The 23,186-nt window shown below is 39.2% G+C and overlaps 3 protein-coding genes across 4 annotated transcripts in view; 2 read left to right on the top strand and 1 right to left on the bottom strand.

Annotated features, from left to right (window-relative positions):
* The window catches only part of NUP205 (nucleoporin 205), a 50,314-nt gene extending 35,025 nt beyond the window's left edge, over positions 1-15,289 (top strand). For both annotated transcript variants that reach the window (XM_051784852.1, XM_051784853.1), the window contains 16 exons: positions 310-501; positions 2,081-2,351; positions 2,792-2,890; positions 4,296-4,444; positions 5,161-5,352; positions 6,134-6,255; positions 7,331-7,469; positions 7,668-7,794; positions 8,743-8,819; positions 9,680-9,808; positions 10,338-10,464; positions 11,164-11,330; positions 11,709-11,832; positions 12,696-12,824; positions 13,527-13,600; positions 14,616-15,289. In XM_051784852.1, coding sequence (XP_051640812.1) covers positions 310-501; positions 2,081-2,351; positions 2,792-2,890; positions 4,296-4,444; positions 5,161-5,352; positions 6,134-6,255; positions 7,331-7,469; positions 7,668-7,794; positions 8,743-8,819; positions 9,680-9,808; positions 10,338-10,464; positions 11,164-11,330; positions 11,709-11,832; positions 12,696-12,824; positions 13,527-13,600; positions 14,616-14,768 — 2,271 coding nt within the window. In that variant the 3' untranslated portion in view covers positions 14,769-15,289. The remainder of the gene's footprint in view (positions 1-309; positions 502-2,080; positions 2,352-2,791; positions 2,891-4,295; positions 4,445-5,160; positions 5,353-6,133; positions 6,256-7,330; positions 7,470-7,667; positions 7,795-8,742; positions 8,820-9,679; positions 9,809-10,337; positions 10,465-11,163; positions 11,331-11,708; positions 11,833-12,695; positions 12,825-13,526; positions 13,601-14,615) is intronic.
* A 1,165-nt stretch (positions 15,290-16,454) lies between these two features.
* On the top strand, positions 16,455-22,194 carry ARL1 (ADP ribosylation factor like GTPase 1). The gene is made up of 6 exons (XM_051784873.1): positions 16,455-16,614; positions 18,182-18,319; positions 19,610-19,691; positions 20,650-20,761; positions 21,430-21,608; positions 21,814-22,194. The coding sequence occupies exons 1-6, from the start codon at positions 16,611-16,613 to the stop codon at positions 21,842-21,844; spliced, it is 546 nt and encodes a 181-aa protein (XP_051640833.1). The 5' UTR covers positions 16,455-16,610; the 3' UTR covers positions 21,845-22,194.
* A 458-nt stretch (positions 22,195-22,652) lies between these two features.
* Positions 22,653-23,186, bottom strand: part of UTP20 (UTP20 small subunit processome component) — a 60,962-nt gene continuing 60,428 nt past the window's right edge. Inside the window, exon 62 of the mRNA XM_051784851.1 lies at positions 22,653-23,057. Within this exon, the coding sequence (XP_051640811.1) occupies positions 22,902-23,057 (156 nt within the window). The 3' untranslated portion in view covers positions 22,653-22,901. The remainder of the gene's footprint in view (positions 23,058-23,186) is intronic.

Genomic DNA, 23,186 nt, shown 5'->3' with positions numbered 1-23,186 from the left:
ACTAAATGGGAAGAAAAGGCACAAATAGATTTCTCAGTTGTTTTTGTTTTGATTTTAAAGTGCTAGAAAAGAATTTTTCCTATGGGATTGAGACACTCATAGTGAACAGCCTTGTGAAAAGTAGCTCAAAAATGGAATGAACTGTCTTGTTAAAGTAATAGTAGCAGCTTGTTTCTAATAAGCTGAAGACATAACTTTTTTTTTTCTGAAGACTATTACCCATAGATAAAATTGTCATCTTGAAGTCTGTCTTTGCTGATAATTTCTTTTAGCATATTGTAACTCAGTTTCTTTGTCGTGGGTGTTCAGGAGATCAACACTATCCTGCAGTACGTAGTGGAGCGGAACAAGCTGCTGCAGTGCCTCCATGCTAAGAGGCATGCTCTGGAGTCATGGAGACAGCTGGTGGAAATCATACTCACTGCTTGCCCCCAGGATCTCATACAGGCTGAGGACAGACAACTGATTATCCGTGATCTATTGCAGGATGTCCATGACAAGGTAGTGCTGTCCTGGAAATCAGCTTTGAACTTTGTTGCTGTATCTTGTTATGTGAAAGTACTTCAAGTTGTAATCCAAATCGTCTGCCTTTAGTATTCTTTTTAGTTTTCTGATTGCTACTATGCTCAAGTTGAACGCACTGTGGACAGAGGGGATCCTCTGTATTCTTGCGAAGTTACTGTTGAACTTTGAATCACATGTTGACAAATTTTAAAGACATTTCAGTATAATCCAGTATGATGGTAGGCAGGAAAGGATGCGTGAAAAAGAAACATCCCGTTTTGATGAGGAACAAAGGAGAACTTATTGAAGGCTGAAGGCAAACAGTACTGCATTTGCTAATGTATTGCATTTAGATGGCTCACTGCAAATCCTACTGCTGCTGCTTTTGAAAAATGAAAGAGTTGAATGAAGCTTCATAGTAGAAAAATTAAAAATTTTACAATTAGAATGGCTTTTGGATGTGTGAGTTTTTGTCTTAAAAGTCTAGGTATTTTACTGCTGAGTCATAGTAATAATTTTCAAGACAGACTAGACAGTTATTACTGATACAACCATTTGCAAAGGTTAATGAAGGATCCTTCTATTGTTTAGGCTGCTGGGGCATTATCATTTTTTTGCTTTACTGTGAGAGTTGTGTGTAGTTCTAATTAATAGAGGTTTTATTTTGAGAAATATATATGAAAATGATATATCGTTTTAAAGAAAAAAAGTAACCTTTTGGGGTATTGTTTTTGTTACTTCCATTATTTTTTTCTGTAGGAGTTACCTAAAAACTATATTTTAGTGGAGCACTGATTTTGTTTTTTGTGTGAACAAAATTAAAAAAATGGGAAACAGAGGAGGTCTTTACTAGCTGAAGAAATTTGTTTCTTTCTTAAATCATTATGGAGAGGAAATTTCAGACTCTTAATTTTCTATAATGCTTTATTGAAGATCTTTGTGAATTTGAGAAAAAAATTGTTACTGTCTATTGAAAATATTTGAACTACTTTACTAAATGACTATATTGCTTAAAAGGAAATCTCCTTGAGTGTTAGTGATAAAGATACCAGGTTTACCTTTTAAATGATGACGTGAACAAAAATAGTACATGCTAACTTCTTGTTAGTGTTTCTCCACAATGTCTTAATGCTTCTTTGATGCTCAACTCTTTGAATTTTCTAAGTTGTACCTTCACATTTTTAGTGAGAATAGTTTTCTTAAATAGCTGTAAAGCAAATAAGGTCTTGGTTGTTCTTTCCCCAGCTTAGGTTTAGATATTTTACTGATAAAGCAGCTCAAATGTCAGCACATTTCTTCCCTTTTTGCCATCCAGATTTGATTATCATCCTGCTTGTGATTTATGTAAAAAAACCCAGAATGGTCTTCTTAATTAAAATGTGTTCAACTCAGGTTTCTGAACAAGTTTCTGACGTTACAGATTTTGATGTGGTTTAAAATAGTGCCTAAATAAATCCTTCTGCATACATAAATGAAATAATTGTGAGAGGCTGAATTAATTGTTCTAATAACTCATGAAATCAGACACTTTTTAACTTTTTTCTTTTGCCTTTTTTTTTCTTTACTCTTTATTAAGATCCTTGATGATGATGCAGCTCAGGAGCTGATGCCAGTGGTGGCAGGGGCTGTGTTCACCCTGACTGCCCACCTGAGTCAGTCTGTCAAAACTGAGCAGAAACAGCCACTTGCAGTCCCCATGGCGGGACAGTCCCAATATGTCTTGATGCTGGATGGTTCTTTTACCTCATCACCTGGCTCTGAGAGCATATCCATGGGTTTTGCTTCCATTGGTGACTCCTCCCTCCACATCATCTTAAAAAAACTGCTGGATTTCATTTTGAAAACAGGTGTGTTGACCTTTGCAGTGTGTGTGTGGGGAAATTCCAACTGCCAAGAGTAAAAAGATGGGCTGAGCTGCTTTCTGTTACTGCAGTGAAGATTTTACTTAATTAATGAGGTGGATCTTACATGATTAGTATAGATGTAAGTGATGTTACTAACAAAAAAACCTAAATAAATACTTTTTAAAAAATCTGAACAACAAACAGAAAGATGTGTAAATGACTGTAAGCAGAATTTCATATTATCACTCTTTTGGAGTAGCATTAACTTGCTGAATTTACTCATAAATACACTTTCATGCAAGTGGTAGAACTCCACCTTAAGAAATCTAGTTGTTTTACTGATTTCTGCCAACACTGCCATGGGAAGGTTAAGTGTGAGTGGAAGATGGTGTTACGGAATTTACGGTTGTTCGGTTTTAATTGTGAACGTTTCTTGTTAATAGGTGGTGGCTTCCAGAGAGTGAGGACGCACCTTTATGGATCACTGCTTTATTATTTGCAGATTGCCCAGAGACCAGATGAACCAGACACTTTAGAAGCAGGTATGGTCTAAGTGTATTTTGCAAAATAGCAAAATTGAAAAATTGTTATTAAACCCTAAATGGTACAGTTTCTGAATGATAAGTTGTCTTCTGGAAATGGATGGAAACCATCTTATCCCAAGAGCCTCTGAAATTAATTACTTATGCTAAACAATGCATATCTTATATTCTGACCTGTCCAGTTAGATATGCATTCAAAATGTGTTGTTCTGGATGAGGATGTTAAATTTCTGACCTGTAGCACAAAAGAAGGTATTTCATTTGTGTCCATTTAAAGCCCTGCACCATAGCTACAAGACTGTTAAAGGAATGGAGATTACTTGTAAGTAGATGTTCTCTAGTAGGCCCAGCAGTAGAAATACATTGCCTCCATTTCTGTATGTACGCTCATACCATAGTGATCTTATTTTAAAACAAACAAACAAAACAACAAAACAAAACAAATCCAAAGCAAAAAAAAACAAAACACCAACCACACAAAAAAACCCCAAACAAACCCGAAAGATTATTTCATATCTTTTTTCTGGCTTTGTCTGAAGATCCTCCTGGGGGGGGAAACAAACAAAAAGGCATCACACACACACCATTCCAACCCCCAAAACTAAGCAAAAAGTAAGTCAACCAGAGTTGCTACTTGTCCAAGAGTGCTTATGGTAGATATCACATTCTCTCTGTGAATGGCTTAAATACTTGATTTGTCAATGTTTCTAATCATTATTTAATCTTAGAGCTTGGACAAGGACTGAAAAAAACAACCTTGGGGCTAGTACCTGTGCATGCAGTCTCTTATGGCTATTACTTGGTCTGCATTTTGAGCTACAGTAGTAAAAAAAAAAAAGGCAAACTGAATTTGTCATGACCCCTTTGTAGTTTATTACCAACTTTGGTTTCATCACTTTCCCACCTAAGTTGCCTTGTTTTCTTCCCTCAGACTGAATTTCTTGGTCCCAGTGAAAGTTCATAGAATCATAGAACAGGTTGGGTTGGAAGGGACCTTAAAAATTATTTCATTCCACCCCTCTGCTATGGGCAGGGACACCTTCCACTAGACCAAGTTGCTCAAAGCCCCATCCAACCTGACCTTGAACACTTCAGTTCTTATATGCATTACATATTCTATGTAACACGTAATGAATCTTTGAATTATTTTAAGGATACTGTTTACAAGGGTGGTATATGTATACAGATACACACTTTTTGTTCTGGCTAGCCTTTGTGATACTTGAGAGTGGATTTGTAGGAGAACATTTGCAATTCCTTTAAAAACCCTTGTCCATTGTTTGGGGCATTTCTGTTGCAAGGTAAAGAGGATGCCCTGAAGGATGTAGCGTCAGCTGTAGCTAAGCTAATGCTAAGCTGCCAATCTTTGCATTTTTTCATTTTTTGTTTTATTTGCTTTTTCCAGCTAAAAAAACTATGTGGGAACATCTGACAGCTCCTGAAGATGTGTTTAGTAAATTGCAACGGGAAAACATGGCAACTATTGAGAGTTATGGGGCAGCTCTGATGGAGGTGGTCTGTCGTGATGCTTGTGATGGCCATGAGATAGGCCGGGTAAATGAATCTCTTCCTTTGGAATTGCTGTTCTGTTTGTTTTAAAGAACATCTTCTGTGCAAAGAGGGGAAGTTTCATGAGGTGGAACTAGAACAGTTTTGTAGATGCTTAATCTCTTTCAAGTTTCTGTCCTCCCACTCATCCTTCAAACTGTTGAAAGTAGGGGCATACATGCATATTAAATTTTTTCTCAACAAAGCCATGTGTCCTGTGGTTTAAAAATACTGCACTGCTTCAAAAGATGTAGGTATGGATTTCTTTAGTATTTTTAAATCATGGACTTATCAGTTTATTTACTCACTTTGGGAAGATTTAGTGACTTCAGGAAGAAGTTATAATTTCTAATAATAACTTCAGTGGACAAGAGTCTAGTCTGGATGCAAACTGGCTTTAAATGGTAATCATGACTGAGGCAATACTTCATTAAAATGTTTTGGCATAGTTGTTGGTCAACAATATCTGTAATATTTTTATAGAGAATAATAGAGGAAAGGTAATTGGCTCATAGTATACTAGTATGAGAAAGCTGGAACTATTTTTCACATAAAGGATTGCAATTGTAGTGGAGAAATGCATTCTGCTTTTAAGAATCTGTTAGGAATTGCTTAGCATTTTATGTTTCTAGGTGTTTGTTAAAAATCTCATTGATCTCATAGACTAATTCTGGGTTTATTTTTGTTTGTTTATTTTTATTTTTTTTCTTCCCTCATCCCAGATGCTGGCACTGGCTTTGCTCGATCACATTGTTTCAGTAGACAAGCAGCAGCAGTGGCTGTTGTATCTCTCCAATAGTGGCTACCTGAAAGTGCTTGTGGATAGCCTAGCAGATGATGATCTGACTCTCCAGAGCTTGCTCACACCTCAGCCCCCTTTACTTAAGGCACTGTACACCTATGAGTCCAAAATGGTAATATTACTTCAGAAATGATTTTGTGGTGTGATGTTAATTTTTTAATTTTTAGTAAAAGTTGTTTGTCTATACTTTGCATTGATTGTACTTGGAGATATTGTTAAGGAAACTTTCCTGTCTCACCATCCAGGAACCACTCTGGCAGTCACACTTGCACCACCAGAGATTTTAACTGCTAGGAACAAAGTCCCCTCGCAACAGGCAGCTCCAGTGAACCAATGGGTGACCCTCTTGATTCCCTACACTCACCACATTCACACAGTCACATAAGGTTTCCTTACCACTTTGACCACAGATTTCTCAGAGCAGAGTCTCAAACATCTGGATCCTTAAAATAATTTAATCATGGTGCAACAACGGAACAAAAGCTCGAGCTGGTGCCTGCAAGGAGGGACCCAGAACAAAGGAAGCCCTGAGCTTTTATACCCTCACAATCTGTGTCAGTGAGTCTAGGGTCTTGCAGCTGAGTCCTCGGCTCCTGCTGTGTCTCTGAGTGTCTGGTCACCTGGCTGGGCCACAGGTCCCCATACTCTTTGCTGTGTGAAGGGTTGGCACCAGTTCACAGCCTCTTGCCTCAAGCTCCTGCCTTTTCCTGCCACCCAGAGCTCAGTCTCCAACTAGCAGTGTGGCTGCACACTGAGCTACCTGCACTAAATGTATCCAACAGTGTTTTACTAAAATAGTAGTATTTGAAATGATGCTAAAATCAAGAGAGAAAATAGTCATCATAAGTCTCATTGCACATCTCCAATATTTAACCTTCTCTACTCTTGTCTAGGCATTCCTCACTAGAATAGCTAAAAGTCAGCAAGGTGCACTAGAGCTGTTGCGATCTGGAGTGATTGTGCGGCTGGCACAGTGTCAAGTGTATGACATGCGACCCGAAACAGACCATCAGGGGTAAGTGTTGGTTCCCTGGCTGATTATGAGACTGTGATATAGTCTTGGAAGTATATGATGTCTTTTTATAGCCTCAGGTTTTTTGAATAATGATTTGTAGGTTTATTCTTGGTGTGCGTGTGTGTTTCTTTAACCTGTCAGTTCAGTTGAAAGCTACCTTTTATTGAGAGAAAAATTTCAGGTAAGTGGGTATGAAGTTGTACTTGCATGCTAGTTACTTAGACTATTTAAAAATGTATTTGTTTGATAGATAGGAATGATCAATGGATTATTAGTAGATAATTTAGACTGTAATGTTTGAAAAACAGCCTACACTGTAAACTTATCTTGTGGGCTTTTCAGTTGGTGAACAAAAAGTGCAGAGTTTGTCCTCCCCATAAAGCATTAATGAGAGAGCAGTAAATTAAGTGCTATTTCAGAAATATTTTATGATGTGTTTAAAAAAAAAAAATTCACAGTTATATATTGCCTAACAAGTTTCTTGATGTGTTGCCATGTTAGCCATTGTGAGATGATTGAGAGAAGATCTCAGAGAAGGAAATTCCATATTTAGGTGAAATCACGCTGGTTTGTTTCAAGCCTTGGTCCTTGTTTTAAATTTACAGTTCTTAATGACACATGGGGTTCAAACACTTCGAAAAAATTTAAGCCTTAGACAAAGTACTCTGTTTAAAAGTTCCAATTACATGTATAAGATTGTATAAAACCTATAGGACGTTTTTAGAGGACTGTTTATCAGCTGCTTTAGAATGAAGCACACCTCTTCCTAAAATATTTGAGAATACTTCGTTTTATATATATGTAAACAGATGTTGTGTTTCTACAACCAAGTAATCTGATTTAATGTAGTACAGTACAAAGAAGTAATTTTCTCTGCTTAGAGAAAATGTCTGGCAGCAGCTGTATATCATAAATGTGTTACTTTTCCAATATACACTCAGTTCAAGTCCGGACCCGTTATTGAAATGTGAATGTTTGTAGGTTCTTGAGGGTCATTGTAGGCTGAAGCTCTGCCTCACTCGTGGACTTCACTCGTCTTGCAACCTTTTTGTTTTTTTTTTTTAAACCTCTTAAGAATGTATGCAATGAGGGATCCCCCAGTCTTCATTCCTGCTCCAGTAGAACGTTATCGCCAGATTCTTCTTCCAGCTCTTCAACTGTGCCAAGTGATCCTCACATCTGGTATGGCACAACACCTGCAAGCAGCAGGACAGGTCAGTCCTAAAAGATGCTGCTCATTCAAAGGAATTGTATGTCCCTTTGCTCTGAAAGTAAGCTTTTTTTAAAAAAATCCCATCCTCACTGGTAAAGGAGGTCACTTAAAATCCTTCAAAAATAAAAGCATTGCTTCTCCTCTGCTCACTGTTAAATTTTGAGTAATTCATATTTTCCCTTTTCTTCTTGTGGTACAGGTTTTGCAGTTTCTAATTTCCCATTCAGATACTATCCAGGCAATCCTGAGGTGTCAAGATGTTAGTGTTGGATCTCTCCAGGAGCTGGCCTCCCTGACAGGAATAATCAGCAAGGCAGCTTTACCTGGTAGGAACTGCTGTTTTGAAGTCTCCTCGCCCTGTCTACATGAATCTCAGGCTTTGTTTTTTGTAAAGAAATAGTAAGACATCGAATAGAATATCTACAACAATACAGAACTTTCCTGACATGTAGAGCTCTGGGAAAAATTAAAAAAATATTAAATAATTGTTCTTGCAGTAAATATGACAGATTTGCAGTGGACATAATGCTCTTACCCATATGTATTTGACTTTCCCTTTTCCTTTCATCATGCTACCTGACAGTAAGTACTTTTTGTTTTGGAGAAAACTTGCAAATAGAAGTGCTCAAAGTATAAGCGGTATCTTCAAAAAAGAATTTTCATCCAGTAAGTTCTGTGACTGAGGAAATGAAGATAGAAAATTGTTTGCATGCCCATATTTTTTGTTAATGTCTTCTCCGTTTTTGTTTATTTACAAAAGAAGACTTCCTGAGGGAAGTGCTGCAGATTAGCGTGCTGACATTTCTCTTGAGTGACTTATCTTCTCAGAGGGCTAATAATTATTGTGATGGATATAGTGATTTCTTCTGCATGCTGGAGGACTTGCTTATCATTTCAAAATAAGTTGTCTATTTTGATTTGATGGCTTTCTTTGTTCAGGATAGGTGTCTTGACTACAATGGAAAGGAATGCGGAGCTGTAGGTTGAGCCTAAATGTTTCTTTGCTTACACTGTAAAGAGCTTTGTACAAAAGCTGCAATTTCCATCCCAACCTCCCTTCCCCCTTGCCCCCATTTAATTACTTACCAGAACAGTAAGCTACATGCTCTCATGCATCTTCTAGTAGCTACATTCATATCCGAATGTTTTGCTCAAAAACTCTGCAGAACACAAGTTGTATATTGGGCTGAAATTTTTTGTATTTAAATGTATATACTGCATAAATCTGTTTAAGAAAAAGCAAACAGTTATTTAATGGCTGTATCTTTTATCAGGAGTGTTGAGTGAGCTGGACATAGATGTTAATGAAGGGACACAGATGGAGCTACAAGGACACATAGGGCGATTTCAGGTAATAAAGTTGTATATATATAGCCCTTGTCCTTTTAGAATTGTCTGTCTAGATGCATTTCTTCCTTTTTTTTTACTCTGAATAGCAGCAGTTACGAAAGGGATGTTTTTCCACTATCATGAAGAATGTGTGGTAGTTTGTTTTTTTTGTGAGGGTGGTTTGTGTGTGAGTGGGGAGGTACAGGGTTTGTTTTATTGGGGTCTCCCTGACTTCCCTGCCCAGTAGAAAAGATAATATTTGGTAACATCAGAGTTGCATCAGGGCCTTTGTTTCCCTCCCTGGCTTAGGGTTCATTTTATGTAGAGGAGAATTTGAAGTCAACACCAAAGCATGTGAAGTAAATGCAGAAATACTCTGTTATCACTTTGCCACAAGCATGTCTCCAGCTCCACAATTTGGCTTATCACATGCTACTGTTTTATTTCTTTTCTGCTGAATTGCTACTGAATTAGTTTTTGCACTCTATTTTTATGGAAATTACTATCTCCATATTCAGATTTTGTTAGTTTGTCTGTATGGGTGTTTTAGGTGTGGGAATGGGTAAACCTAAGCTGTCATGAATCAGTATAATAGTCTGCAAGAGAAATAAGACAAAGTTGAGGACGTCTGAATTGCGTTAATTTCTCATTGGCAGTGGTTTAGGTTGCCATAAATTTCTAAATTAATTAAAGGTGAGTTAAAACACTATGCTTTTAAAAATTTTAGTTTTGTTTACAAAGTGCTAACAGTTTTGTCTGCATTGCTTTTTTATTTAATCTACGTTTACTCTTCTGTTTTAAGGGACATGTATCACTTAAGTGAAAAGAATCACGCCCTTCATTTGTTGAGATACAAATTCAAATGTTCTTTTCTTATGGCAGCGGCAGTGCTTAGGACTTCTAAGTCGGTTTGGTGGTTCAGACAGACTACGCCAGTTCAAACTGCAAGATGATAATGCAGGGGGAGACAGAGTGAACAAGAGGGATGAAATTGAGTTGGCCATGCAACAGGTAAGGACACAAGAAGCTCCTAGGATGTTCAGTCTAAACCTTTTACTTGCTGTGCAATTTGTTTAGTTACCATACTTTCATATGACAGTGGTAATGCTCTACACTGGTTTTAGTTTGGTATAGTATCCCACATTTTGTTTAAAGCAACCTTTGAAAGTGTGTTTACATAAATTTGCTTTAGAAACCTTTATTGTTTTGGGTACAAACTCCATGAACTTCAAAGCCTTAAATTGATCAGAAATTTTCAAAATGAAGGCTGGGTATAGAGGGCAATGGCTAACATTGAGTTAGAACCACAGGGGATTTAGTATTATCCAGAAATTTTAGCTAGCAGTTTTGGGAAAGAGACAAAGTTGCAAATGATAGACTTGAAGCTGTAACTGGTAAGAAAATAGAATTGTCACATTTTGATGAGGAGAGGAGCAAAGCATGTTGTTCATTGACAATTATCCATTTAAAATTTAACGTTCCAAAGCCTGCAGATATTGTAATTGACATGCTGTCTTTTTTTTTTCCCCTTTGTTGGCAGATCTGTGCAAACGTGATGGAATACTGTGAATCGCTTATGTTGCAAAGCGCCCCCAGTTTTCAGCACACTGTTTGTCTGTTTACTCCTAGCCTGTCAGAATCAACCAACCGAGATGGGCCTCGTCAGGGTGAGCTTTTTGACTTGCTATTTTGAGACTGAATGGTGTGACGTTTGGGCTAGTAGAAAGTGATGAGCTAGAGGCTGTAGTTTCACATACACTTTAAGTCACTTTATGCCAGTACTGTAGGTGCTCGTTTTCTAATTCTGGATATGCTTGTTCAGCCTTGCACTAAGCCAAATCAGGAAACCAACCAAGTTAAACCAAACAAATTCGTTTCATTCACTTCCCGTGGCAACCTCAGAAACATATATATTGGTAAAGAAATGTGTATGTAAATAAATAGCACAGGAGAGGGGAAGGTGCGGGTTTCTCTTTTTCAGCGCTGTGCTGGGTTACATTATGTGAAACTAGGACTTCATTTATGACATGTAAGATGTGTTTTGATGCTGATTGGAACTACTATAACACGTGGTAAGAGTTTACAGTATGCTATTATGCAGTTGAGTGATTAAAATATGTAAATAGTGAGACTTCTAACCTATTACATTTCACATGTTACACTCAGTACTGCAGCCACAGAATTTTTTGCCTAGACTTTCATTTGTGTTACTTCTGACACACAAGTGCAAAATATAAACTTGCCAGTGCTTTCCTGACTTTGACTACTTTATTGACAGAGAGCATACCTTATTGGTTCCTTGGGATTTTTTAGGTGGTTTGGATTTTTTTTTTAATTTATTTTAACTAGTTCAACATCTTGTCCAGATACACAAGCACCAGTGGTCCCGTATTGGCACTTGCCTGGCCTGGGCATTATTGTCTACCTGCTGAAACAGAGCACTAGTGATTTCTTCAGTTACTATGACAGCCATCGTCAGAGTGTTAACAAACTGCAAAATGTGGAGCAACTACCACCAGATGAAATAAAAGAGGTAATTTTCTTCTGTAATTTATGTATTGTAGTAACTTAGACATAGCTGTAACAGAGACTCCAAAGCATCTTAGATAAGTAAGCAGTTTCACTTCATGTGCATATTCCTTCCTACTGTTGCTGAAGGGGTCCATAGAATGTGTGATCTAAAACTTTAGGGAAAATATTAACTTTGTAAAAGTTGCGATTTTCATAATAGTTGTTTGGGGATATGTTTAATTTTTCGATTTTCAGTCATCAAATTCAAAATAGAGAGCAAGGTTTTGAAGAAATAGTCGCTTACAAAAAAGTTCTAGATACTAATATGTAATCTTATTTGCTTATTTCTCTTGATATTCTGTGATTCCCTATAGTCTGTTTTTTTCTCTTCTGACCACAGCTGTGTCAGTCAGTTATGCCAGCTGGAGTTGACAAGATTTCCACTTCGCAAAAATATGTGTTGGCAAGGCGACGCCTGGTGAAGCTAATAAACAACCGAGCCAAGCTGCTCTCTCTCTGTTCTTGTATCCTTCTCAAATTGAAATGACCCTCAAGGTGATGCTGCAGAAAAGCAGAGAAATATAAACAGGTTTTTTTTTACCTGGATTTCTGACCACTTTGAGCAAAACCTTTTGCAAAAAGGAAATTTGAAATACTGGCAATTAAATTAAGAGGGTGTTGCTGTGCTATTGCCAGAATGTAAGTATTTTCAAGTTAGTAATTCCCATTTTTGAGACCCTGCTAAGACTTTCTGCTACATGATAATAAAGGAGTAGTTACAGCCCAGTTCTTCAATTTAGTATCCAGACTTCCTAAACATTCACATGCACAGAAGTGTGGTGGAAGAAATATTCTGAAAAATTATTTTGATGTGCCTATCATAACTGAAGTTTCCAGTCTTATAGTCCACCTTGCATAAACCTAATCTCATAAACACCAGTAAATCTATGGAAATAACCAGTCATGCACAAAAGAATTGTGATTCAACAGATCGTAATTTTCCTCTAAAATCTCCCTTGGGAAAGATGTGTTCTTGCACACTTACCTGTTGTCACCAACGATGTTACTGCCATCCCTAGCTTTATAACCTCACTTTTATTGACTGTCTCTGCAGCTGAGCTACCATGACAAACCATATGAGCACTCATGCTGTGCTCTGCTGTGGAGGGCTGGTTTAAGGCTCTAAGGGTGAGTAGCAGTAGGGAGCCAGCACTGCACTGAAGAGATAAGGAGAGTGAGGGCGAGCGATTCATTGCCAGGCCGTGGCAGAGGGGGATGACAGATGGTTGAGCTAACATCTTCAGCTGCTTCCAAGTGTGTAAATATAGAGTAAATGTACTATCGAAACACAACAAAATTGGGCTCCTTCACTTAGACATGTCTGCAGATATTATAGAAATATGTCTCTTCATTCTTTGGCGTCATCTGGAACACTATCTACTGCATTGCACACCCACTGACTCCCAAGACCCACTGCTGTCCTCTAGGATGTCATTTAAGAAAGGAAGGCTGCAAGGTAAAATTTCTCAAACATCAAAATGCTGCTGAATGACTTCTGATGGTTAACTTCAAAACCGATTTGCTACTATTAATATATTTCCATTTATATTTAATAAAAGATATTTTGTTTGGATTTGGTATACCTTTGGATTTTCTACTGGAGAACTGGCAATACAGATACTGTTGACTCCCGAACTTTTGGGTTTTGTGTATTACACGTAACCTCCAAAGGAAAGTAAAAGTAACTATTTTTTTATTTCTGTTGTTCCAACTAAGTGAAGTTCAAATAATATAATCAGATCAGTGATTCAAAACAGTTTATAGGAAAATATTTCAATATAATAATTTAAGATGAAATTAAGAAATGAAATTAATATTGGTGGGTTTAAAAGTATTTTTCAGAATTATAGGTACCATTGATTCACCAGATGATTTTAAATTTGTTGAATTTTGGTTTTTTAAAAAAAAGGGATGGAAGGAAGTCAGAAAGGGAGAAAGTTATTTTGGTTAAAGCACTGTGTCGTGTGGTCAAAACTATTTATGACTCACTCTGTGTGTATTTTCTCTAAATCATTTAAGTCAAAAAATTAGTATAATTACTAATGCAAAAGTTTACTGAGCAATTTGGAACACTGTGTTTTAAACTCATTTTACAACTTGATAGAGAAACAGTATGGAGCAGCCAACATAATTTTTACATCTCATTTTCTATTGCTAGATTCCTTTGGTTCCGAGCCTAACTTGGATTTCAGTAGTGGACTAAATCGGGTGAGCCAGCATGATATAGAACAGGTGAGATGTGATGGTCTACTGCAGGGTACAGAGTGTGCCTGACTACCCTGCAGCTGTTGGGAGCAGGCTGACTGTTGTTTTCCCACCTCTGAACAACCTGCAATAACAGCATACAAATTAATTTAGGATTAATGAAGCGTTGCAGAATTTTTTTGGAAACTATTGTGAAACAGGTGGCAGTTGTGCTACTGTGCACGTATCTTTGAATCTTAATATGAAAAGTTAAATGAAAAACGAGCTACTTAAAAAAAAATCATCATTCTTTTTCTCTTACAGAGTGGTGAACTGATATTTTTTTTTTTTTAATAATAGCTCTCTGAAAATGTCAGGTATCCTTGAAAGACTGGCAATATGAGGGCAAGTTTCCCAGTTTTCTGTGATCCTATGGCTGTTTACTACAGCTCAGCTGCAGCTAGGCTGTAGAGAAAGGAGATCAAAAGGGTAACAGAAGTTGTGACTATGAAATGTGAATGCTAGCCCAGAAGTAATTTCCACTTACACAGCAATTTAATATGTACAGCATCATCTTGCTAAAATACTTAGAATGTAATTAACTTTTTCAGTGACTTTTTATATATGTATTAATGAAAAAATTGGACTCTTAACTCCTAAACAGTCCTTAAGTCCTTCCAGACTAGGAAAATTTTAGTTGGAAGACGTGTTTGTGTGACTGTAACTGAAGAAGCTGAATTATAACTGATAATTCCTAGAACAGGAATTTAATTCCTAAAACTTGGAGAGGTTATAAGGAGGTAATATTGAGATAATCAGTAAATGTGCTGAGTCACCCAAAACCCTCTGTAGAAAGTCGATCCATTATATAATTTATAGAGAAAAACGTGAGGGAAGAATGCAAGTAGTATTTATTAGAAGAGTCAGAAAAAAACATTCTTTTGAAAGCAGTTCAGAAGTAAATCACAGCAAAAGAGTTGACAGTCAGTTGATGATGGATAAGCTAACATTCCAGGAAGAGAAGATTTTGTATTGATGACTGCATCTAATCTCTGTTCTTCAGCTTCAGATTGAAGCCACAAACAGCTTTGGTGAATCTCTGCAGAAGAAGCTTCTGGAAATCGAAGCTTTATATTCCAAGGTTCGGTCACGATACACCTTTATTCAAGCTCTTGTCAGACGTATCCGTGGTCTCCTAAGGATATCAAGGACCTGAAGGACTCTTGATACGTGCTGCTTGGCCCATGAAGCAATGTATAAGGGCAGGCCTTTTGGATCATTGTATTTTCTAGATCAGACATTTTCTAAATACTGTCAAAAATATTTTGTTCCTTTTTTTTTTTTATCCCTGTGGATGTGTTTTGTGTATTCTTTCCTACTGCTCCCAACCTGACAGAAAAAATAAAGGATTGTTTTCAACCAAGTTATGATTAATGTAAAATTTCAAGCAAGAAAGAATTCTAATGGAGGACATCAAGGAAACAGGAAGTTCTGCAGCTGTGATGACATTACATTTACGGATGCTTTCAGAGAAAACTAAGAGTTTTGTGTATGTTCCTGTTTCTCACACAGATTTAATGAAACCATGGCACTCAAGTTTCATCACTTGCAGACTGTGATTACTGTGGTGTGGATTCTGTATTCATTTTGCACCGTGAACTTCTTGTTTCTGCCCCCTCTTATCTTTTTTTCAGCTGAGAGAAGTACAAGCTGCTTTACTTTGAACAAGTATATATACAAGTATATATACAAGTATATTTTTTCCTTATATAAGGAAAAAAAGAGTGGTGAAAGTCATGGAAGGTGACTGCCCTAGGTTTGGTACTTATGGCTCTGTGGAGTAAAGTTTTCTGTGCTATTCTTGCTGAAACAGAAGTATAAAGACAGAATAAAATGCATGAGGAGGAAGCCAGCAGCTGTGAGTGGTAGGTTGGTTCTATAGTTACAGATTGTTCTCCTATGAGATATTCATATATCCTTGTCTCTTCTGTAAAAAAACTATTAAAAAAAAAAGGCTTGACCACTGATTATTGACATAAGATCTGTTGGATTTCTCCCTTAACTCGGTCTGATCTTATGGCCCAGTTCACCACCTGTGCGTTGTAAATTGTTTCCCCTGAGTTTTCCTTACTTAAGTAAATAGAAAATAATTATAAACTATTATCTGCACAAACTCTAATTATGGATTACATCATTTTTATGCAGAGATGATGACAGCTCTGCTATCAGGTGAGGGTTATTAGCTATTCCATAGGAGCAGCTTGGTATTAGTATGTTTTACACAGTTGGTTTTTGTCTATTCTCATCACGGTTTTTTCTTTTTTCTCCACCATTCTCCGTGAAAACCAAGAACTAACCTACAGCGCTTCTCATTAAATACACGGATGTAATGTTGGCACTGTTGACTTAGAGGAATCAGCTTCGTTTTAGAAAGCACACCATGGTGTGTGGCATTTCAGTAACGTCTGCACCGCGACTCTATCCCGCGGTGCTCCCGGAGGGGCCGCGGTGTTCCCGGGGGTGTGCGGTGACCCGGCTCCCGTAGGTGCCGCGGTGTTCCCGGGGGTGTGCGGTGTTCCCGGGGGTGTGCGGTGCCCCGGCTCCCGCAGGTGTGCGGTGTTCCCGGAGGTGTGCGGTGTTCCCGGGGGTGTGCGGTGCCCCGGCTCCCGCAGGTGCCGCGGTGGCAGCAGCGCGGTCCCGGCGGCCCCGGGCCGGTGCCGCCGCGCGTGCCCCTCCCGTCCCCGCCGCCGCAGATTCGTCGCGCGCTGTCCCCGGGCCCGCGGGTTTTATTCTCTAAACCTTTCCCTCCGCTCTCTTCCCGCCCGGGCCTGTCCTCAGGGGGAGGGCACGGGGAGAGCCCCGCGCTCAGACCGTTCCGTCCTCGCCGAGGGCGGGCGGGCGCCGCCCGGCCCCGTGTGTCGAAACGGCGGCGGCAGCGGGGCCTGAGCGCTTTGTTTACTCGGCGCGGCGTTCGACGTGGAGCCGGGCGGCGGCGGCAGGGCCAGCGCGGCGAGGGGAGCGGAGCGGAGCGCGGCGAGCGCCGGCCGAGCGGCTCGACATGGGTGAGGAGCGGGCGCGGGGCTGGCGGGGAGCGGCGGCCCGAGGGGTCCCGTCCGTCACGCCCCGTCCCGGCGGCCCGTACACAGGGGGCGGCGGGGCCGGCGGCCGGGCCGGGGTTGAACCCTCCCGCGGGGAGGGGACGGTGCTGACCGCCAGCACCGCCGGCGGGATGCCGAGGGCCGGGCGCGGGGCTGCTGCCACCTGCCCCCGGCCCCACGACCGGGCCGGGCCCGACCCGCGGGTCCCTCCGGGGCGCTGCCGCAGAGGCGCCTCGGGGCCGCCTTGGGTCGGCGCAGCGCTGCCCTGCGAGGGCGAATCGCCCGAGCAGCGCGGCGGGAGGGGGCGTGCGGTCGTATCCTGAGACCAGGATTAAACTCCGACTCAAGTTTGTAATGGACTCCTAATAAGGAATGTATTATGGGAAGAGGTGCTGCAGGATAGTAAATGAAGTAGAGGGAATAGTAAGAGAGGCCCTGAATGCAAGGGTGAAGTGATTGGCATGAACCTGTTCTATTACAGATGGTATTTGAGCAGTGTTTTAGCGTGGGAAAAGCGTACATATTAGCATATAAAAAGAGGCAGAGGTATCTGGCAGTAAGCAAAGTTACTGACTTAGAGGAAACTGTTTTCAAATCTTAGGCCTCCATGGATCCAATAGTAACCTTCTACTTGTAATGTTTGTATTGAAATACCTTTTTTCCATCTCAGTTTTGTTAAAGTTATTCACTTGTCTCACAGTAAATGCCTTGAGAAGCACTGTGCAAACTGGCCACTGATGGCTCCTTATACCTTTGCCTTTTACAAGCTTTAAGTGTATTGACAAAAATATTCTTTAGCGTTACATATATTTGTTATAAGAATCATTGGAAAAAACATAATTGTTACAGGCTTAGAACATTAACATTCTTTCTACGATTAAACATCTAGTAGGCATAAATCAGATGTTAATCTGGCCAGAAGTACTCTTGCATGCATTTAGAAAATAAATGACATGTTGGGGTGAGCCAGTTTTGAAAAAAAAAAAGAAGGGGTATTTAAAATCAACTCCTGGACTTCTCTGTTAATGTACTCGATTTAGTGCAGCTTCACAGTTTGTAACAAACTGATTTAACGTGTACCTACTGATTTATACTCCATTTTAAGAAAAAAGAAGTGGATGGTCCTGTGGAAGACTGTAAAACATCTTCTGAGGCTGAATTCTTTCAGGCGTCAGCATGTCCTTCTCTAGTGTTTGGTATTGAAAAGATAGAGTCTGATACAAACAAAAGAGAAGATGGCTCAGATTTTGGCAAATGAGAGAAAAGGAAAAAATAAAATTGTAACCACAGTGGGAAAGCTGTAACATAATTTGCTGCATTGAGCTACCGTAAAATCATAAAATAGCAGCATAAACCAGGAAGACATAAAGTGGTTCAGCACACAGCTATCTGGGCAACAACCTGAACTTATCTGTTTTCATTGAAGAAACATATTGTAGCCCCATAAGAAATAAGGTTGGTCTCTGTGTCTTTCCATATCTGCCATATTGCTAGCTGACATGGAAACATCTTTCTCTTCTTGTTTTTGTAGGGGGCTTTTTCTCCACCATTTTTTCCAGTTTGTTTGGAACTCGAGAGATGAGGATTCTCATCCTGGGGCTGGATGGAGCAGGAAAAACAACCATTCTCTACAGGTTACAAGTTGGAGAAGTTGTTACCACCATTCCAAGTAAGTGATCAGTGCCGTAGGGAGAGTATTTGCCTGTAGCCTGTGATTTGCCTGTAGCTCTAACACATAAACTTTGTCAGCTGAACTTAATACATGCTTCCTTCATAAAAATAGAACCTTATGTTGTAGGAGCCTTGCACTGTTGTATTTAAGAACTTTCTTGCATAAAAGCATTACAAAACAATATTATGCTGTCCTACAAAATGCAAAAGGCATTTGACCTTAAGATGGTTAGCAATATTTGGCAGGCTTTTTGTGATAGGTCAGTGTTCAGCAGATGGTAACTTTGGATTGTATAATTCTTTTTTTTCCAGATATAAGCTGTTATGACAATTCCAGAGATCATTGTTATTGTACATAGGATGGTGTCAGTGAATCACACCTATTTAATTTTCTTTTTTTTTTTGACAAGAGTCTTAATTAAATAAACACTTTTTTTTTAACATGGAGAAGAAGAAATCAGATGATTTATGTTCTGTAGAAAATGTAAAAATACTCAATGTGAGGTCTCACACACCAACCTGCTGCACCACCATGTGTGTGTCGAAGTGGCCTGGCCAGGATCGCCCTGTGTAACATGAAGGACAAGGGATGCTTGACTTCTGAGTGCCTGTCATATCTCTTGTGTTCCTCCTGAATCTGTCAGTTTTACCTTTTAGAAACCAGCAGTTTGCTATGCTGTAATCTTTCTGCCCGAGGGTGTTGCTTATTTTAGCCTCCATAAATTCTAAGCGGCCTGTGCCCACCATTCATTTCCCTGTGCTGTGTTTCTCTGGGCTGGAAGGAAAAGGAACGACATACGTGTTCTAATGCAGCTTTGTTGCCATCTTCCAGACATCTCAGTGTCAAGTCCTCTGCTGAGAAACTGGTTCTGCTTTGGTTATGCTGAGGTTCTGACCACAGTGCAGACCTTGCAGGGACATGAAGGACACATTCCTCAGTGTTCTACTGCTGTCAGTTGTGCACTTGGTTATCAAAGCAGGCTAGTTCTTTACCCCTTACTCTGTTTCTTTTGGTGATTTCAGGCATACTCCTGTTGATTTTTAACAATGTTAGCATTTGTTACAGATCTCTACAATCTGTTTACAATGTGGTTTTATTGTTCAAAGAAGAAAAATTACTGTGTTATTTTGAGCCATGTTTGTTGGGATAACTTTGCAAAGGGCATGAACTTCATTATGCAACTACTGAGAATTTTCAGGCCTGAGAATTGCAAACAAAGTGCTGTAATAGTCTTCAGAAAAAACAAAGAAAAATCACCAAGAGTAAAATTGTGTAACTTTGTTTCAGCCATTGGCTTCAATGTTGAGACAGTGACATACAAGAATCTGAAATTTCAAGTTTGGGACTTGGGAGGACAGACAAGCATAAGGTAATAAATCTCTTAAAATCAAAAGATGTAATTAAATTTCTCTAAAAGCTGCCAAGTTCTTGGAATTCTCAAAGCAGGCACTTCTGAAAACTGGTTTAAGTTTTAAAAACAGCCCATTGTCAGGAGAGCACTTTCTTCTGATGGAATTCAGTTTGTAAAACCTGTAATGTACTACAGATTGGAAAGAAACAAGCAGCTGTTTGTATTTGTATACAATTTGCCTTGAAAAACAAGTTCATTAGTGTAGTAGGCAGTTGAGTAGCATTGGAGAAAGAGAGGAGTGGGTGATATAAACCCAAAAGGATACTTAAATATTCTTAAGAATGCAAAGCTAGGAAGTTGGATTTAGGTGTAGACAGTAATTTTTTTAGCAAGCTTTGCAAGTTTTGTAATGAGTAATTATTAGTACCCCTGTATGATCCTTTTTTCAACGCTCAGTAGTAAGATGCAAAGTATAGTTAGATAGGAAACTGCAGTTAGTGAGGTATAGGTTCCTTCCCTTTTTAGTTTCAGTACAATAATTCTGAAAAAGGTGGTTTGTTTTGATCCTTGTTAATCACTTGCCTGGATGAATTAGTTATTTAAGATTTCCCTGGTTATCCTTCTTTGATGACCGTAATGAAGAAGCTTGTGTCTTCAAACTTTCCTTGCTTCCCTGTCCCTTGGTTATGGTCCTGATGTCCTGCAGGCTGATTCCCAAATAAATTTGTCCCCAGCACTTCTGTCCTTTCCCTGGTTTCAAGCTGCTTTTTTGTTTGTTTTGTGTTTTGTTGGGCTTTTTTTTTGTGTGTGTGTGTTCTGCCTTGGAAAGTATTCGTACTGTCTGTTCCTTTTTGTAGCCTGTTGAAGATATCTTCTACTTGCCTTCTTCCTCTGGGTGATCTGTTTTTAATTATCTGGCTAAAAAGAACTGCTAAACATGCAAATTATATGACTGGAACTTCTCTTTCTTCTGCAGGCCATACTGGCGGTGTTACTATTCAAACACAGATGCAGTCATTTATGTAGTGGACAGCTGTGATCGAGACAGAATTGGCACTTCAAAATCAGAGCTTGTTGCTATGTTAGAGGTAAGAAAACAAGGATAACAGTCCTTATCAGTAGACAAGAAATTGAGAAATTAAAACTTTTTTATTTGAGTGAATGTGAAATTTGATTCAGTGAATCAAGTGAAGCTCAACTTCACTTGTGAAACTTCAGCTCTCAGCATAGCCCAGGCAACACTTCTGACTGAAAAAAGCACCAAATACACTATAGATATTTCATGGTTCCTGGCAGTTACTTGCATGAAGCCTTGTGGTCATATGAAAATTTACCTGCCTCAAGGACAGCTGCTCAGTACTGCAGTGGTGGCAAAATCAAGCCCTGAAAGATTAACAGTAAATAGGATTCTACTGCATTTTGAAGCTGAAGAACATACGCAGAACAGGGTAATATAAATAAGGAGTTGAGCAACACCTCATTCCCTCCCCAGTTCCTGCAAGCTCACTTAATGTGCCCTGTTAAATCCAGCTATCAGCTTGTTTCATAATTTGGACTGGCCACCTTCTGAAATTGCCCCTGTGGGATACCATGATAGAATTGAAAATAAACACCGTTCTTTTACTGAAGAATTTTCTAGAGAACAAAAATCAGCAAACAAAATCATTGACAGCTGCTGAAGTTTCTGGGTTTTCTCTGCTTAAATAAATTCAGTAAAAGTCTCTGCGACAACTTCCATGATTCCCTTTTTTTGTAGGAAGAAGAGCTGAAGAAGGCCATTTTGGTGGTGTTTGCAAATAAACAGGACATGGAACAGGCCATGACTCCCACAGAAATGGCAAATGCCCTTGGCTTACCGGCTTTGAAGGACCGAAAATGGCAGATATTCAAAACCTCTGCAACTAAAGGCACAGGCCTTGATGAAGCAATGGAATGGTGAGTAACAGTCTGGTTATGCTTCATTCATAGGCTTAATTTTACAGGCTTGGTTTTGGTTTTTTTTAAGACTGGATCTGTGGAATATCTGACATAAAAGATAAGAATCCACATTAAAAGAATGAATGGTTTTCTCCTAAAAGTATTTCAGCAGAACTGAAATGAGTTTTCAGTAAATTGACTTAACCTTTTTTTTTTTACCTAGGCTGGTGGAGGCCTTGAAGAGCAGGCAGTGATACAAAACTGACCAGTGCAAGGAAGTTTCAGTTATATCCAGCATCCCTCCTTCTGCAGTTAAGAATTTTCAGGCCACAAATACTTGTAAATAGGACAGATCTGAGTTTGATTCCTGTAATGTGGATGCTTCTCTTGAATTGTAAAACTGAACTAAGTGAATGTCTGTGTACATTATAATGCTCTAGTTCTTTCTTTCTTTTTAAAGAATGTACTTATGTTAATTTGTATGAAAGTCTTACTGGCTGGGAAAGATTTTTTTTTTGTCATCCCCCTCCTCCTTTGGTGGTTTTGAGTGGCCAGCATATTGGTGTAGTTAGAACACTAATAAAATCTGAAACTGTCAGCTGTACTCAGAGGTGTGTTGCTTCTTAGAGGTTGCTTGCTAGCTGCTTGCTTACAGAAACAAGTCCAACTGCTGCCAGCTTTAGCAGCCACCTAAACACCTAAAGAGGTTTCCTTAAGCTGATGTTGTTACACTTCATAATCGTTCAGTGTAGACACGCTGACGTACAGCAACAGAGTACAAGTAATGAACTCTTGGCTGCTAACACAGCATTAGGTTTCTGAAAGGAAAATAAATGTCTTCAGTAGATACCTACTGCCCTGATGTGCCAGGGCCATAATTTGAATTTAACTTCCACCTCCTTAAGCTGTTACTCCTGTACTCTCAGCTTAGCCAGAAGTGACAGGTAGGTAGCTCCGTACAGCTGCAGAAACTGAAAGCCAAATCAAAGTCAGGAGGCAGAGTGTTTTCTCTCCAGGATCAGGGTGTTCACAGGCATGAATGCAAGTCATCACAGAACCCACTTCTTACAAATGAAGTAAAATTTAATATAAAATATCACAGTTGTTGCCCATTCAAGTGTACATGCTCTAGTAAATATACAGGTTTGGAAAAAATTGAAAAGCTTTTATTTAAGATCCTTGATGAAAGAGGACATGAAAAAATGCTAATAAATACATTTAAAATATGTAAATACTTTTTTTAAACAGTAATTAGTTCTTTAGCTCAGTATTACTTTTCATAAATTAATCCTCCAGGAAGGAAAAGCCTTTTCATTCCACCATTGCTAAATCCTTCAGTGCATGACTTCGATGTCTCTTAGCCCTGTGCATAGGGCGCAGGGATTCTATTTTTCTCTTTCTGGTTTCTGCTTTATTCTTATGTCTCTTCAGCTTCCTTCTTGCAGCAATATCAGGATTTGCTACAGTCTAGGGAAAAACAGTACATTGTTTGTTCAGTTACAGCCAACAGCAGTCCCTATGAACATCAAGTGCTTTCTAAGAAACTGGTGGCTGCTAAGACAATGCACAGGTGTTCTCAGGTTCCTCACAACTGAG

Source organism: Manacus candei, unplaced genomic scaffold (genome assembly GCF_025592945.1).
Source record: "Manacus candei isolate 608988 ecotype Guabito, Panama unplaced genomic scaffold, ASM2559294v1 h1tg000018l, whole genome shotgun sequence".
NCBI classification, from domain to species: Eukaryota; Metazoa; Chordata; class Aves; order Passeriformes; family Pipridae; genus Manacus; species Manacus candei.
The sequence above is the reverse complement of the archived record's forward strand: the minus strand, read 5'-3'. Positions and strand labels throughout refer to the sequence as shown.